The sequence below is a fragment of the Protopterus annectens genome, chromosome 6.part1 (assembly GCF_019279795.1).
Source record: "Protopterus annectens isolate FY-2018-M chromosome 6.part1, PAN1.0, whole genome shotgun sequence".
Taxonomy (NCBI): Eukaryota; Metazoa; Chordata; order Ceratodontiformes; family Protopteridae; genus Protopterus; species Protopterus annectens.
Window position 1 is genome coordinate 526489665 of NC_056738.1, and position 14258 is coordinate 526503922.

Consider the following 14258-nt stretch of genomic DNA (forward strand, 5'->3'; position numbering starts at 1 on the left):
TGGACCGCCTGTGGAAGCAGTTTTAAAGAAAATGGAGGACAAAGCTAAGTCTATGCAGACTGTTAAAGATTTTTGCAGGTGCAGCCTCCAGTTTAGTAGAAATTGGCCTGCTAGGGGTGGACATATCCTGCTTATGGTTCCCAGTCTAGGGGTAGGTCTAGACGTGGTAGGGGCAGGGCTCAAGGTTCTTTAGGCCTAGATCAGACAGTTCACCTGCTCAGACTTCTGGTGAGGGCAGGGGTCAGTCCTTTCGTAAGCAGAACCAATGACCTGCCTTTTCAGCTGCCAGTGGACTCTCGCCTGGCAGCTCCTTTGGGAGGAAGATTGTCTCTTTTCAAAGAAAATTGGGATTTAATCACTCAAGACAGATGGGTGCGGGATATCATTCATCACGGGTACAGATTTTATTTCCACACAATGCCCCTTTCAAAGGCATGCCAGATGTTCCTCCTCCACAAAGAAAAGAGGCTCACAAGCAAGTTTCTCAGTTACTCCAGATAGGGGCTATTCAGCCAGTCCCTGTGTCAGAAAGGCTTGGATTTTATTCTCGCCTGTTCCTAGTACCAAAGAAGGGGAACACGTGGAGACCAATTTTGGATTTATCTATCCTCAACACTTATCTGGACATTCCCAAGTTCAAGATGTTGACGTTACAGCAACTGTTACCTCTGCTGGGCAAGGATCACTGGATGGTAACTTTGGATCTCAAGGAAGCTTACCTTCATGTGCCCATAAGGCTAAGTTGCAGAAAGTATCTGCGGTTTAACTGGAGATTTTCATTATCAGTTCTCTGCATTGCCCTTTGGCTTATCTACTGCCCAGAGTATTCACAAAGGTTCTGGCTCCAGTGATAGCTTACTTCAGGCTTCAAGGCATTCAAATTTATCCTTACTTGGACGACTGCCTGATTCTGGCTCAAGAAAAGGAACACCTTCTACAGCATCTGGAATATGTCATAGCAGTGCTAAGATGCCTAGGGTATTCTGTGAACGAAATAAAGTCCAGTCTAGTACCCTCTCAAGACATGTGCTTTCTGGGTGTGAGACTGAATACAGCAGCCCAGATGGCCTTTTTAACCCCGGACAAACAAAAGAGTCTGTCACTTTACTTCCATCAACTATCTCATCAGTCCGTGCTGACTGCAAGGACAGTCCTTCAAGCATTAGGGTTCATGGCATCTTGTATTCTGGTGCTTCCCAATGCCAAACTGCATATGAGGAAGCTGCAATGGTATCTCAAAAATGTATGGACACAGCACTGCCAAGATTTGGACACTGTCATTCAAATAATACCTTGCCTTCAAAAGGAATTCTTGTGGTGGGCTCAGGAATGTCACCTAAACAAGGGACTCTCTGTGACCCGGCCAGAGGCGAGTCAGATTTTAACGACAGATGCCTCGGACACTGCTTGGGGAGCTCATCTAAATGGAAAGTGGATACAAGACAAGTGGCCTGCCAGACTACAGCATCTACATATCAACATGAAGGAGATGTTAGCAGTCCAGTTTGCATTGATGGCGTTCAAGGAGTTACTTCTTCCAGGGCAGGTGTTGATTCTGACAGACAACACAACTGTCATGTGGTACATCAACAAGCAAGGGAACACATTCTTATCCTCTATGCAGGCAAGCAATGATTTTATGGGAGACTGCGTTAAGCCTGCAACTGACTCTTCAGGCAAGGTTTCTGCCAGGAGCACAGAACTCCTAGCAGATGTATTAAGCAGACAAATCATGGATCCCCACGAGTGGAAACTGGATCTTCATGTATTTCAGAAATTGACAGTGTCATGGGGAACTCCAGACATAGATCTGTTCGCTTCTCCACTAAACCACCAGCTGCCAAAGTATTGCACAAAGGGGTTTCATCACACAGCTTGGAAAGTGGATGCTCTGTCTTTCAGTTGGAAAACCTTCATGTCTATGCCTTTCCACCTCTACCTCTTCTTCCAAAGGTATTACTAAAGGTCAGACAGGACAGGCCAAGGATGATTTTGATAGCTCCAGATTGGCCTCGGCAACACTGGTACCCACTTCTAAGGAGTCTTGTAAAGAAGCCTCCATGGCCTTTACCTCTGATTCCTCATCTGTTATCTCAGAAGGACGGTCATCTGCTCAATGTCAAGCTTCAATCTCTTCATCTCACAGCTTGGCATATTCTGTGTTGAAGCATGGTAGGTCTCAGCTTCCTCAACAAGTTTTAAATGTGATTATGGAAGCTAGAAGGCCTAGTACTAGGAGAGTGTAAAATGGAAGAGATTTTATTTTGGAGTACAGCAAAGAATTTGGAGATTTCAGAGCCTAATTTGAGTGTGGCTCTTCAATATCTTACTGAATTATTGGACAAAGGTTTGTCTTTCTCTTCCATAAAGATTCATGCTGCAGCAATTTCAGCTCACTATGATTGTGACCCACCTTTGTTTTCGCATCCTTTGTTCAAGCAGTTTCTTAGAGGGGCAAAGAATATAAGACCCCCACGTAGAGCTCCTACTCCTGCTTGGGATCTCAATTTTGTGTTGGAAAAACTTACTCTACAACCTTTTGAGCCTGCAGCTACTGCTGAATTGAAATATTTGTCATGGAAGACTGCTTTTCTGTTGGCTATTACTTCTGCAAGAAGGGTGTCTGAGTTGCAGGCCCTTATGGCAGTAGAGCCCTTTGATTTTCCATAAGGACAGGGTATCATTACGTACTAATCCTTCCTTTATGCCTAAGGTGGTTTCTAGTGTGGCTTTAAACCAAACTATTCATTTGCCTTTTTGCAGATCCTCAAAATAAAGGGGAAAAGATTTTGCACACTTTAGATGTACACAGGCAATTGCGTTATTATTTGAGCAGGACTAAAGATTTTAGGCAGTCTCAGCAGTTACTTGTTTCTTTTGCTTTAAGTTCACAGGGCAAGCCTGTGTCAAAACAAACTATTTCTAGGTGGATTGGCTTTTGCATTGCATTTTGTTATTCCCATCATGGCAAAGAGGTTCCAGCTGGGATTAGGCCTCATTCCACTAGGGCTACTGCCACTTCAACAGCATTTCTAAGGGGTGGCAACTAAGGATATTCTGGAAGCAGCTACTTGGAGTTCAGTGCATACTTTCTCTAGGCATTATCACCTGCCTATATACTCTAAGACTAGAGCTGGTTTTGCCACAGCTGTTTTACAAGGCATGTTGTCAGCTCCTGCTACTTTATAATTTGCCAGCCTCCCTTACCTCTGCTTTGGGATTCTACCCAATTGTCAGGACTGCAGCAAGGGAAGGCGAAGAACATAGTACAGTTTTGTACCTACCATAAATGTAGATGTTCGAGGATTCCCTTGCTGCAGTCCAATCTCCCTCCTTCCCCTCTGTGTTTCAGGGTGGTTGTGTAGGTGAGTTTTCATGCTTATATTTTTTGTATATATATTACTGTATATATTGTACATGTTTTTTGGTGCAGGTTGTTTTTGGAACTTGTCTTTTTGGGTCTTCTGACATCTGGGGCAAGAAAAGACTGAGGAAATGACGTCGGTCATGCGCATTAGTACCCTGACGTACTGGCGTCAGTCTAAGGCGCCATGACCGACGCTCTGGTATTCGGGCCGACTGGGACGCGGACTATACCCAATTGTCAGGACTGCAGCAAGGGAATCCTCGAACATCTACATTTATGGTAGGTACAAAACTGTACTTTTACAGCATTCTCCGACACTTCATGCTCCATATATCCCATCAGAGCAAAACCTAGCGGCAGAGAGGCACTAAGCAGATTGTGGATGGACCCTCGCAAGTGGAAATGCGAGACAGAGGTCTGCCTGAATTTGGTCCAGATGTGGGGAACACATCAAATAGCTCTGTTTATTTCCTTGCATAACAATTGGAAAAACTTTTCCAGACATCCTTGCAGCTATGCTTGGAAGATGAAACATTCTCATTCCCTTGGATGGGGAGTGTTCCTTTATGCATTTCCCTCCATTTCACCTATACCTAATGCACTTCTGAAGATTCAGAAAGAATTACCAAAGATCATTGTGGTGATTCCCTTTGGCCCAGATAGAATTGGTTCTCTCTTTTAATAGAATGGACCCCAGGGTAATTCCACAAGCTTCCTCACATTCTGGATCTGTTCACACAGTGTCAGGTGACGGATGCCCCCCAGCTTAGAGCACACGCTACTGACAGCCTGGATGATTCTGTCTTGATACATTTTAAGCACTTGTTCCATGAAGATGTGCAGCAGGTATTGAAGGAGACAAGAAAACCTGCAACTAGAAAATCTTATGTTTACAAGTGGAAGAGGTTTTGGTGCCTAACCAATATGAGAGGGCCCAGTATGGTGTTTAGCCTTTTGGTTCTAAAACATTTGTGTGAGTTATTCAATGATGGCTTATCTTATGCAGCTATTAAGGTGCGTCTTACAGCCATTTCAGCTTGTCTGACCTTAGATTCCCCCTATTTCTTTTTTGTGGTCGAGCAGTTTATGAAAGGAGTGTTGGACTTAAGATCCCCTTGAAAGGAAATTCCTTTTCCTTGACATCTCAACTTTGTTCTTGAAAAATTGACCTAATCTCCCTTTCATCCAGTCTTTCAGGCCGATTTGAGGTTATCACTTGAAAAACTGTTTTGTTTATTGCTCTGACGTCTGCAATGCAAATGTCTGTGCTGAATCTCTTATAGTGGGCTAAACTTATCTCATTTTCTACAAGGTCAGGGTTGCTTTACACACTAATCCTCCTTTTGTGCCAAAAGTTGTTTCTGAATTTACTGTGAATCAAGCCATCAATCTCCCAGTTTTCTTACCTGAACCTAAAAACAAGGGAGAGAAGATTCTGCATACCGTGGGTGGACACAAGCATCTCAGGTACTTCTTTGACAGAACAAAACTCATCAGGAAGCATAGCAGCTGTTTGTTTCCTATTTGGGGGCTAAGAAGGGTCAGCTTGTCGCTAAACAAACTATTGCTCATTGGCTGTTTCTGCTATTGTTTTTTGTTGCTCCCACATCATAAAATGTAATCCAGATAAGGTTAAGGCACATTCCACCAGAGCCTTTTCCTTTTTGGTGAAGTATTGGAGGGGATTGTAGAAATCCGCAGTGGTAGCATTGTTGCCTCACAGAAAGAGGTTCTCCTGTTCGATTCTTGGCTGGAGTGCCTTCTGTGTGGAGTCTGCATGTCCTCCCCGCAGTCGAGTGGCTGCCGAAAGACATGCGTGAATGGGCGTTCGCTGAAGTTTGGGCGTCGGGCTAGCAACTCGGCACCATAAAAATCTACTGCCAATCATTAGCGGACCTGAGTTCCGCTGTGGCAACCCCTAACTGGGAAAAGCCGAAAAGACAAACAATTGTAGGGGATTGTAGAAGCATTCTAGAGGCAGCAACCTGGTCCCCTATTCATGTCTTTACAAAGCAGTACAAATTGGAGTCTTAAATTCTAGAGAAGGCTTTGTGAACTCCATTCTACAGGGGCTCATGGATGCTTAGCCTTCCTTCTCCCAGGTAGGATAAGCTTTGGGAATCCACCCATATGCCCCTGAGGCAGTATGAGTGATGAACATAATACAGCTGCATAAGTCCATCTTACCTGTAACAGTAGATATTCAAATTTCACACTGCCTCACTGGCAGCACCCACCATCCCCCTTATTTTGTATATATAGTCCAATGGTATCTAACTTTGTTGTGTTGTTGGTTAGCTTTGGTTATTTGTGTTGGTGGTTTGTGGTTGTGAATTGATTGGTTTCTGGTAATTTTTGCTTCTGGTCTTTCTTTTAATAGGGGTTAGGCTTCCCCTGATGTGAGGGGATTTAGCCAGTCCTCTATCACAGAGAGGTAGGTGAGGGCATTCTGAGTTCTGGAAAGCTGCCAGTGTGGTTTTGTGCAGGCACAGAAGTCATATGCCAATAAGGCAGTGTGAAATTCAGATATCTATTACAGGGAAATAGAACTTGTACAACTGTACTTTTTACCTCTACAATTTTGTTGCAGTCAATTCTAAAATAAAGTTATGGAATTGGGAATCTTGCCTATTTACTTTGCCTATAGAGGAGAACTGGTTAAGCTATATGGCTTCATTGACAACATGTTACAACAATTTGTGCTTCTTGGTAATGCTACGAGGACTAGCAGTAACTCTTTATATTGGTGGAACAGTAGGCTTTCACATTAAGTGTATTAAGAAAAGACTTTGGAGATCCTTTAAGTCTCACCCTACTTTGGATAATAGGCAAAAGTATAAGAGAGTAAAATAAACTATTCTCAAAATTGATTAATACTGTGGTCTGACTGTGACGTTAAATTGTCAGTAAATGCTACTGGCTCTTATGAAACCTTGTTTAAGCATCTGTATTTCTTTATGAAAGATGAAACATCTGGAGTCTCTCTAAAAATAGGGGACAATTTTATTACTGATCCTATGGATCTGGTTGATAAACTCTATTAATCCAAACCAAGCTATCCTCAATGGTATTTGCCCAATAATGTGTGATGTTGATATAAGAAAGGCATCATTAAACATAGTCTAACCCTGCATCTGGCTCAGATTGGTCTTAACAGTTTTTTTTTCATGAAGGGCATAACAAGAGGCATTGTTGCCATGCTTTAACCTACCTGTTTCAGAGGTCTCTAACAGAATGTTGTGTTCTGTCCATCTGGAAAGAGACAGTTAACATCCCTATACAGAAAAGTCATCCTAGTCTGTCTACTGATTACTACAGACTTCTTAGTCTTAATTGTATACCCTGGAAAATTTTTGAGCATACTACATGTTTGTCACTTTAATCCATGATTGATCTTTGCTCTGCAATCTATGAATGTAGATTTCTACCCAGAAGTTCTTGCATCTCTAATTAGTTTTTATGAGCATGTTGTAAATTCCATTGACTTGGGTTTGGCTTTATACCTAGATTTTGCAAGTGTTTAACTCAGTCCCACATGCAGTTTTATTGACACGCAAGACCAATATGAACCCTTGTTTGATTAGATGGGTTGCCATCTGGTTGCTAAATCAGAAGTATAGAATTAGAATAAAAAAATGTTATTCAAACTACAAGTCTGTTGGTAAAGGTATTTCTGAAGTATCTGCCTTGGGTCCCTTACTTTTTGGCTTTTTTACGTCTGGCTGCCCTGTATCTGAAAACTTGTGGTTCAGCAAATTGGCTGACATTAAAATAAGTTGCATAGTCACCTGCACTGAGTATCTTAAGATCATAGGAGGTTAGTAGGCTATCAACCCAAAGGTCATTTCAAGCCTAGCCATTTTCATCCCAATGTAATACCATAGATAATGTAGTCATTACCCAGAATTGTATTTAGTATTATTTTGTATTAAGCATCCTATTCAAGTTGCAGGCCATATTTAGGTCCCTGGAATGGATAGCTCTAGTCCCGTTTGATTTACGGATGTGCAGCAGATTCATTAGGTTTGGGTCAGAGATTGCTCTGTAAGTTTGGACAGCTTAACTGTATGAGTAAGGAACAAGGGCATAAGGCTTAACAGTAAGTGTTCACTTTGGATCAGATAACCTCACATACATGTATGCACTGAATAACTACATCATCAGATCCACCAGCATAGTTAGACTTTGGTATACTGGTGGACTCTGCACTGAAATGTAATGAGCATATCAAACTGATGATTAGGACATCTTACACTGTTTCTTTCATTTCAGACAAAGGGTTGTAGGTTGGCACTTGGCTATCAGCCCTAGGGCCTATACAAGCCTAGCCATAACAAAGGCATCTTGATTAGGCTTTATACATCTAGCATTCACCCAATAGTACAGTATGGTGGCTCTTTTTGGGAATGGAGTATCTCTCATTTAAATAAGTCCAAGTGCATTCAGAAGACCATCACAAGAGAGGTAGGGGTTCTTTATCATTGATCTAGGAGTGAGGGACTCAACATCTTTCCATCTCTTTGATAGGTTACAGATTACTTAGAGGTGATTTAATTGTAGTTTACAAATGTCTATATGACAAGTGTTGGGCAGCAGTACTGGGTTTTGAGTTTGTAATTCACAAGTACTAATACAAGAAACAACAATTTATGGTTACATAACCTCAGTATCACCTCTATGCGAAAGGATCTTTCTTGCATCATAGATCAAGGAGATTATGTAACTTCCTACCCATACATTTAAGACATATTACTGATTTGGATACATTTAATGTGGCATTTATATCAGAATGGACAGCAAGGCAAACTCTTAAATGGACTGAATAGGTCCTGAGTTTGTATATAGTAATTTTTGCCACCTTATTCAAATTGCCAACCTTTATTGACACTTTCCCTTGCTGTTAATACTTTCAAGGTGGTTATCTGATTTTTTTCACACGTTTTATCAACTGGACTATTTCTGTCCTAACTCATTTTCCCATCAGTTTCTCAGTTTTTTCCTCTTTTAGATGGTCGTCTTTGAAATCAAACCAGTGCCTGCTTTCTTTACTACTAATTTTCTTGCCAGTCTTTAACCTTACCATACCACTCTTCCCTTTTTTAAACAAATGTCCCGTACCTCTTTGTCTTTTCTGTAATACTTGGTTTATAGTAGCACAGGTATTTTATTCACTGCAGGAGCCTTACAGTACTTAAGAAACCCCAGTCAGTTAAAAGGCTTAAGTACAATTATAAATACTAATGACAGCTGTGTCTGAAGATCTTAATGTGGAAAGGAAAAGTGATACAGGATTATGTACTATATAGAAAAGAAATAAAATAAGTTCCCTTTATGTAACATATTTTAATTTAGGGAGTCTAGCATCACAAACAGTACTGTTTGTAAACATTATATTAATGAAAAGGCATATAGTACAGCATGGTGCACCTTGGGGCTCAGCCATCCACCAGAAGTTTCCCTGTTAAACACATCCTTTAAATCTAGGCTGACGGTTGATGGGATTCTTGAAGTAGCATGTATTCCATTGCTTAGTCCATGGAAGTCATTTAACAGACTTAGGAGCAACCTGCAACCCAGGGAAGACTGTCTCCATTTTTCCTTTTACTTATCTATTTTCTCCTTTTTTATGGTCACCCCTTTTACAAACTAGTTGATTTATTTACATTTTTTTAAATTTATTTCTTATTTGTCAATCTGAGTTAGTTGTATTAGGCTAGTGGTCTATTTTTGGGGGAGAACCGAGCTGGTGTTAAGTTGAGGGTTGGTATAATGGTTAAGGAGTTTACCTCACAGACCTAAGGTACAGAGTTTTTCTTTTCACCTGTGAAAGGGAAATTGGCTAGGCTTAGAATGTCCCACAAGGACAGCTGTCCTGGTACTTACCTATGAACCTATTTATAATATTGGGGAAATTTATCCCCACACTGATGTTGCTGAAGTATAAAGATGATTTCTAACATCTGACATCTACTGAGGGAATATGAGAGCTGTTCGAATATACTTTAATGGATGCATATAGCACATGCAAAGAGATATGGCCATTAAAGTGTATGGACATGAGTCTAACATGATTTCACGCCAGGAAAAGTAAACTGATTTGTGCTCTGGTTTTAATAAAAAGTTTACAAATCTTTTTATTAAAAATCAGTCCAAGTAAATAGGGTTGGACTACACCAAAATATACCATGACAATTAACTCACCAGATGGGGAGAAAAGCTCCATTAAGATTGAAGTAACTTATAAACAACACATAAATGGCATTCACAAATTAGTTCAGGAAGTTGCATACAAGCCCTATACAATCGACATTTAAACTTTATCTAGTAAATCTGGTAATTATGTATAATTCTTATGTAATGTACATATAGACATTGTTTAGTACAAGTATTAAACTATTAGACATATAGGTCTTCTACATTCAAGTTAGTCACACTTCAAGAGAGACCAAGTTGATAGTGCAGGCTATTGGAGGCAAAGTGAGTGAGCACTATAGTATAGAACTCTGTGCAGTTCAGTGTATCAAATATCATGGTGCCTTGGAAATAATGTCTGTAAAGTGTTGCAATGAACAGTGGTGTTTTACACTAATAATTGGTACCAAACAATCGTGGTGCATTGTGAATAATGAATATAGAGTTTTGTTAGTGCAGGTATATAGTAAGTCATCTGGGGGAACAGGGACAGCTTAAAAGCAGATTGATGATGAATCAGAGGGCATATGACAGAATGCTTCTTCACTGAGGGGGTTGCGGATCAGATACGTGAACGCTCTTCTATCAATTGTGTTAAATTCAATATAGCTGAGGAATTTATCGTAGCACTGAATAAATGCAAAGCTGTCTCTTAAAGGAGTGACTTTGATAAAAATGAAGCTACAGAGACAGACACTTCACCAGGTCGGTAAGTGCTTGGCTTAGTTAGCTAAGGTGGTTATTAATTAACATCACTTTCTTTGTTTCTTTATAGCCAGTGTAAATACACAAAACCAGAATAAATACTTTGTTTACTTGGTTGAGTTAAAGATACTCGCTGCTCAGTTGCTGGTAGCTGAACACTCATTTTTGTATTTGAAAGCAAGCAAGTCAAATACATAGACTTTATCTGTAAATGTACTTTCTCCAAATTGGTGCAGACCCAGAGGAAAGATATTTAGAGATTGGTGCATGTAAGGGTAGAGACCCCCTCCCCCTCTGTCAGGCTACAGGGAGCTTGCCCCTTTTGAAGGCACACTATTTTAGCTTGCAGCCAGTCCCAAGTATATGTGATGAGCACCAAATCATTGTAAATGGAGCAAGTTGTACTTGAGTTACTGCAACAGAGTTATTTAAGTAGTGTATAATATGATCTAGTAAATCTCTCTTTTGGCTTTTCCCGGTTAGGGGTCACCACAGCGGGTCACCTTATCCGCTCATGATTGGCAGTGGAGTTTTACGGTGTCGAATTGTCAGCCCAGTGCCCAGCCTTCCATGGAAGGCACACACATGCACACACTCATGCCTAGAGCCAAATTTTAGCGTGTCCAATCCACTTGCAGCATGTCTTTGGGGATGTGGGAGGAAACCCATATGACCTAGTAAATTATAAATTATAACTGTACAGTGCCATTTCCTTGATGGTGGTCCTAACATTTTAACATACAGTGATATCATATAGGCCTGAAGTGGTTATTGAATCTCCACCCTGTTCATAGAGAAAAGAAAGCGATTATAGAACAGTGCATCTCCTAACTAAATTTACATAGCAAAGAAGCAGTTCGTAATATGGTATTGTACTTGACAACACTATAAAAATATACCAGTTGGAAATAAAAAAAATCCCTGGACAAGAAAACATTTCTTTTAGCTGCAGCTGTTCATGAATTGGGAAATGTATTGTGCTGGTGTAATGACTGTAATGTTTCTGCAGAAAGATGCTGTGTTGTATACATGTCATTGCTGTCATTAACTTGAAAGGATTTTAGATGCGACATAATTCTCATGTCTAAATCCTAGTGTATTTTTCAAGAAAGGACTTGGCATTTTTAAGAATGCTTCTGTTTTACAGGTGGAATGTGCTGGGTATGCAGGGAGCCTTGATGAACCATCTTGTGGACGCTGTTTACTTTTCTAGCATTATCTTGGGCAGCCTGTACCATGCAGATCACCTGTCAAGGGCCGTGTACCAGCGAATAGCAGAAATTGAAGGATTGCCATCATCATACCGACTCAATAAACCCCTTCTTAGTGGTAAGTATGTGAAGAAATATGTGATGTAGGTTGCTGCTAGGTTTGGATTCCCCTCATTTTTGATGTGATCAAGTAAGCCTGATAGATGGAGTCTTTACTAGTATGACTTAACTTTCTTGAGTTTGGTCACTGAAGCTGTTATTCTTGGATATCTTGGCCCTATTTCAAGTACAAAGTGACATGCAGGTGAGATGAGACTGTCATGAGATGCGTGATTTTTTCTTTGGACTTTGTACTTGATGTACTGCATTCAGAAGTCCCTGTTTTGTTTAGTTTTCTCTGTTAACCTTGGAATCTTGTTTTCATGGTGCATCCAGCTGCCCCACCCTTCCTGTCATTTTTTTTTCTTCTCTCCGTGTCACTTTAAGTGGTCTATGGGCTTCCCTTTTCATGCCTCCCTTTTATAGTGAGCGCTACCAGTGTTCTTCCTTTCCTCCTATTGGACAAACTCCATCTTGAATGATACTTATGGAAGATGTATTTGCTGGCACTTAGTAGGTGTCACCCCTCCCTTTACTTTCATTTGCTGCTTGATCTGTCCTTGGGACAGTCCACGTATTAGTTAACTAGGGAAAGTTAATAGATTGATAGCTTTCCTTCACGATGTACTTCATTTGAAAGATCCACACTTAAGTCAGTTACTATTTATGTGTAACATTAAATTGCATGAAGGGCTGAAGCCTTCACTTTTTCTTAGATGAGCGTTTTCCTTCACCACAGTACATGGAGCTGTCCCCCGTCTATTTGAACAAATGCCTTTCTTTCAGCATCCATTCAGTTACTTATCCTTTCTTTTATTCACCATATTTCTTCATTGCCTGATTTAGTACTACTTGCACACACTGATGCTTGCTGTCTTTCATGTTCAGGAGCTGTAGTCTTCCTCTCTTGGTCTTAATCTCTTCACTTCTTGCCATTTTGAGCGGTCTTATCTTTCTCGCAGTCTTGCACTGGTATTTTACATCCATGCAATATTTAAGAGTTACATCAACAAGTGTATCACATCCTTGGTGTTGTGAGGAGATATGTGCATGATTTTACATTATCCTAGTAGTGTTTGTCCCTGCTGCATTTGTAAATAACCCTTTGCCTCAACTGTAATTACCTGCAAGGCAAAAATTTTCCCTGTTTAGAATTTAGGTCCCATTCTTTTTCATCAGGGAACACCATTCTGAACAGGTGCATAGGTGTTTACTAGGCTAACAACCACAAGGACCTTTTTCAGCCTTGCCATGCACCCCAAATCACTGACAAGTTCTGGTATCCTTGATAAGTGTAAGCAGGTGAATGGGAAATGAAGCCTGTAGAAGCAGGGCCCTGGGAGGTGAGCCATTTACAGGCCCCCTGTGTCCATTAGAGACATAGGTGCTAAACCAGGGATGAATTTCCTGTTCCCCATCCCATTTTCCGAGTCACACTTGAATTGAATTAGAGAGGAACTCTGCTTCACATGGATGGGGAGCCTGTTCCAGAGATGGGGTGGTCTCTGGGATGCATACCGGTTTCTCTCCAGCAGGTTCTATTTATATCACAGGCAAGGTTTAAGTCTTTAGAATGGGTAATTCTGGTGGTGTTTGATGTTCTTCATCTCACATTGCTGCAGTCCTTACACTTGGGTAGTCCGCTGTCCTCGGTCGGCCCGAATATCAAAGTATAAGGCTGACGTCGGTCAAGGCGCATTTGACTGACATCAGGACGTCAGGGTACAAATGCGCATGACCGACGTCATATCCTCAGTCTTTTTTGCCGCATGGTCCGATGCAGAAGCAGCGTTGCAAGTGCCGGTTGGCGTTCTGAAATTGTTCGGTTTTCGGAGTTTCAGACCGAGTCAAAGTTGGCTAAGTACCCCGTTGGGGAATATTTTGGTTTTTTCTTGCCTCAGTGATTTACCGGATGTCAGAAAAAGTAAATAATTGTATTTCTTGTGGGAAACAGATACCGCATAGAGACTACCATACTTTGTGTATTCCTTGTTTAGGGCCTGAGCACGACGTTGTTGGGTGTCGCTCTTGTGCTAGATTCAACAAGCGCACTATTAAGGGAAGACTAGATTGTGCCAGGTTAGTCTTCGGGAAGCGGTGCAATTATAAAATGCCGTCGGATGCTCCGACGCCCGCTTCTTCGAAGAAGCGCAAGGACAAAGCAGTTAAGCCTAGGCTGGAGGAACCGTCTGTACCGGACGCCGGTTCTTTAGAGGCGTCGGTGGAGCTGGTAGTTTTACCGGAGGTTTCTTTGGGACTCCAGGGTGAGACTTTGTTATTACAAGATGTGGCCTCTCAGGAGGCAGGTCAGGCTGATGGGGCTTCTCAGGTTACTATACTCCCCTCACTGCCTAGGGTGGTTAGGCCCTCTCCTTCGGTTTCCAAGGCTTCTCCCAGAGGCAGGCCAGGTTTAGCTTCTGTTGGTGTTACCCCTAGTTCTTCAGGAACTGTGCCCAAGAAGCATATGCTTAAAATGGCAGAAGATTTGATTACTTTGATTAGGGGTTCTTTACCCCCTCCTGATAAGAGGCCTAGGGTAGAGCCTGAGCTAGGGAGTTTTGAGCAGGCTTCGGATGTTTCTGAGTCTTCGGCTGAAGACTTGCAGGAGTATTCTCCTTATTCTGATTCTGATGTGGATGATTCTACTCCTTCTGCTTCTCCTCCTGAGGATTTTTCTTTTCAGA

General features: G+C 41.4%; 1 protein-coding gene across 3 annotated transcripts in view; it reads left to right on the forward strand.

Moving 5' to 3' along the window:
- The window catches only part of ADARB1 (adenosine deaminase RNA specific B1), a 1484163-nt gene that overhangs the window by 1396889 nt on the left and 73016 nt on the right, over window positions 1-14258 (forward strand). For all 3 annotated transcript variants that reach the window (XM_044075985.1, XM_044075984.1, XM_044075986.1), the window contains one exon: window positions 11412-11593. In XM_044075985.1, coding sequence (XP_043931920.1) covers window positions 11412-11593 — 182 coding nt within the window. The remainder of the gene's footprint in view (window positions 1-11411; window positions 11594-14258) is intronic.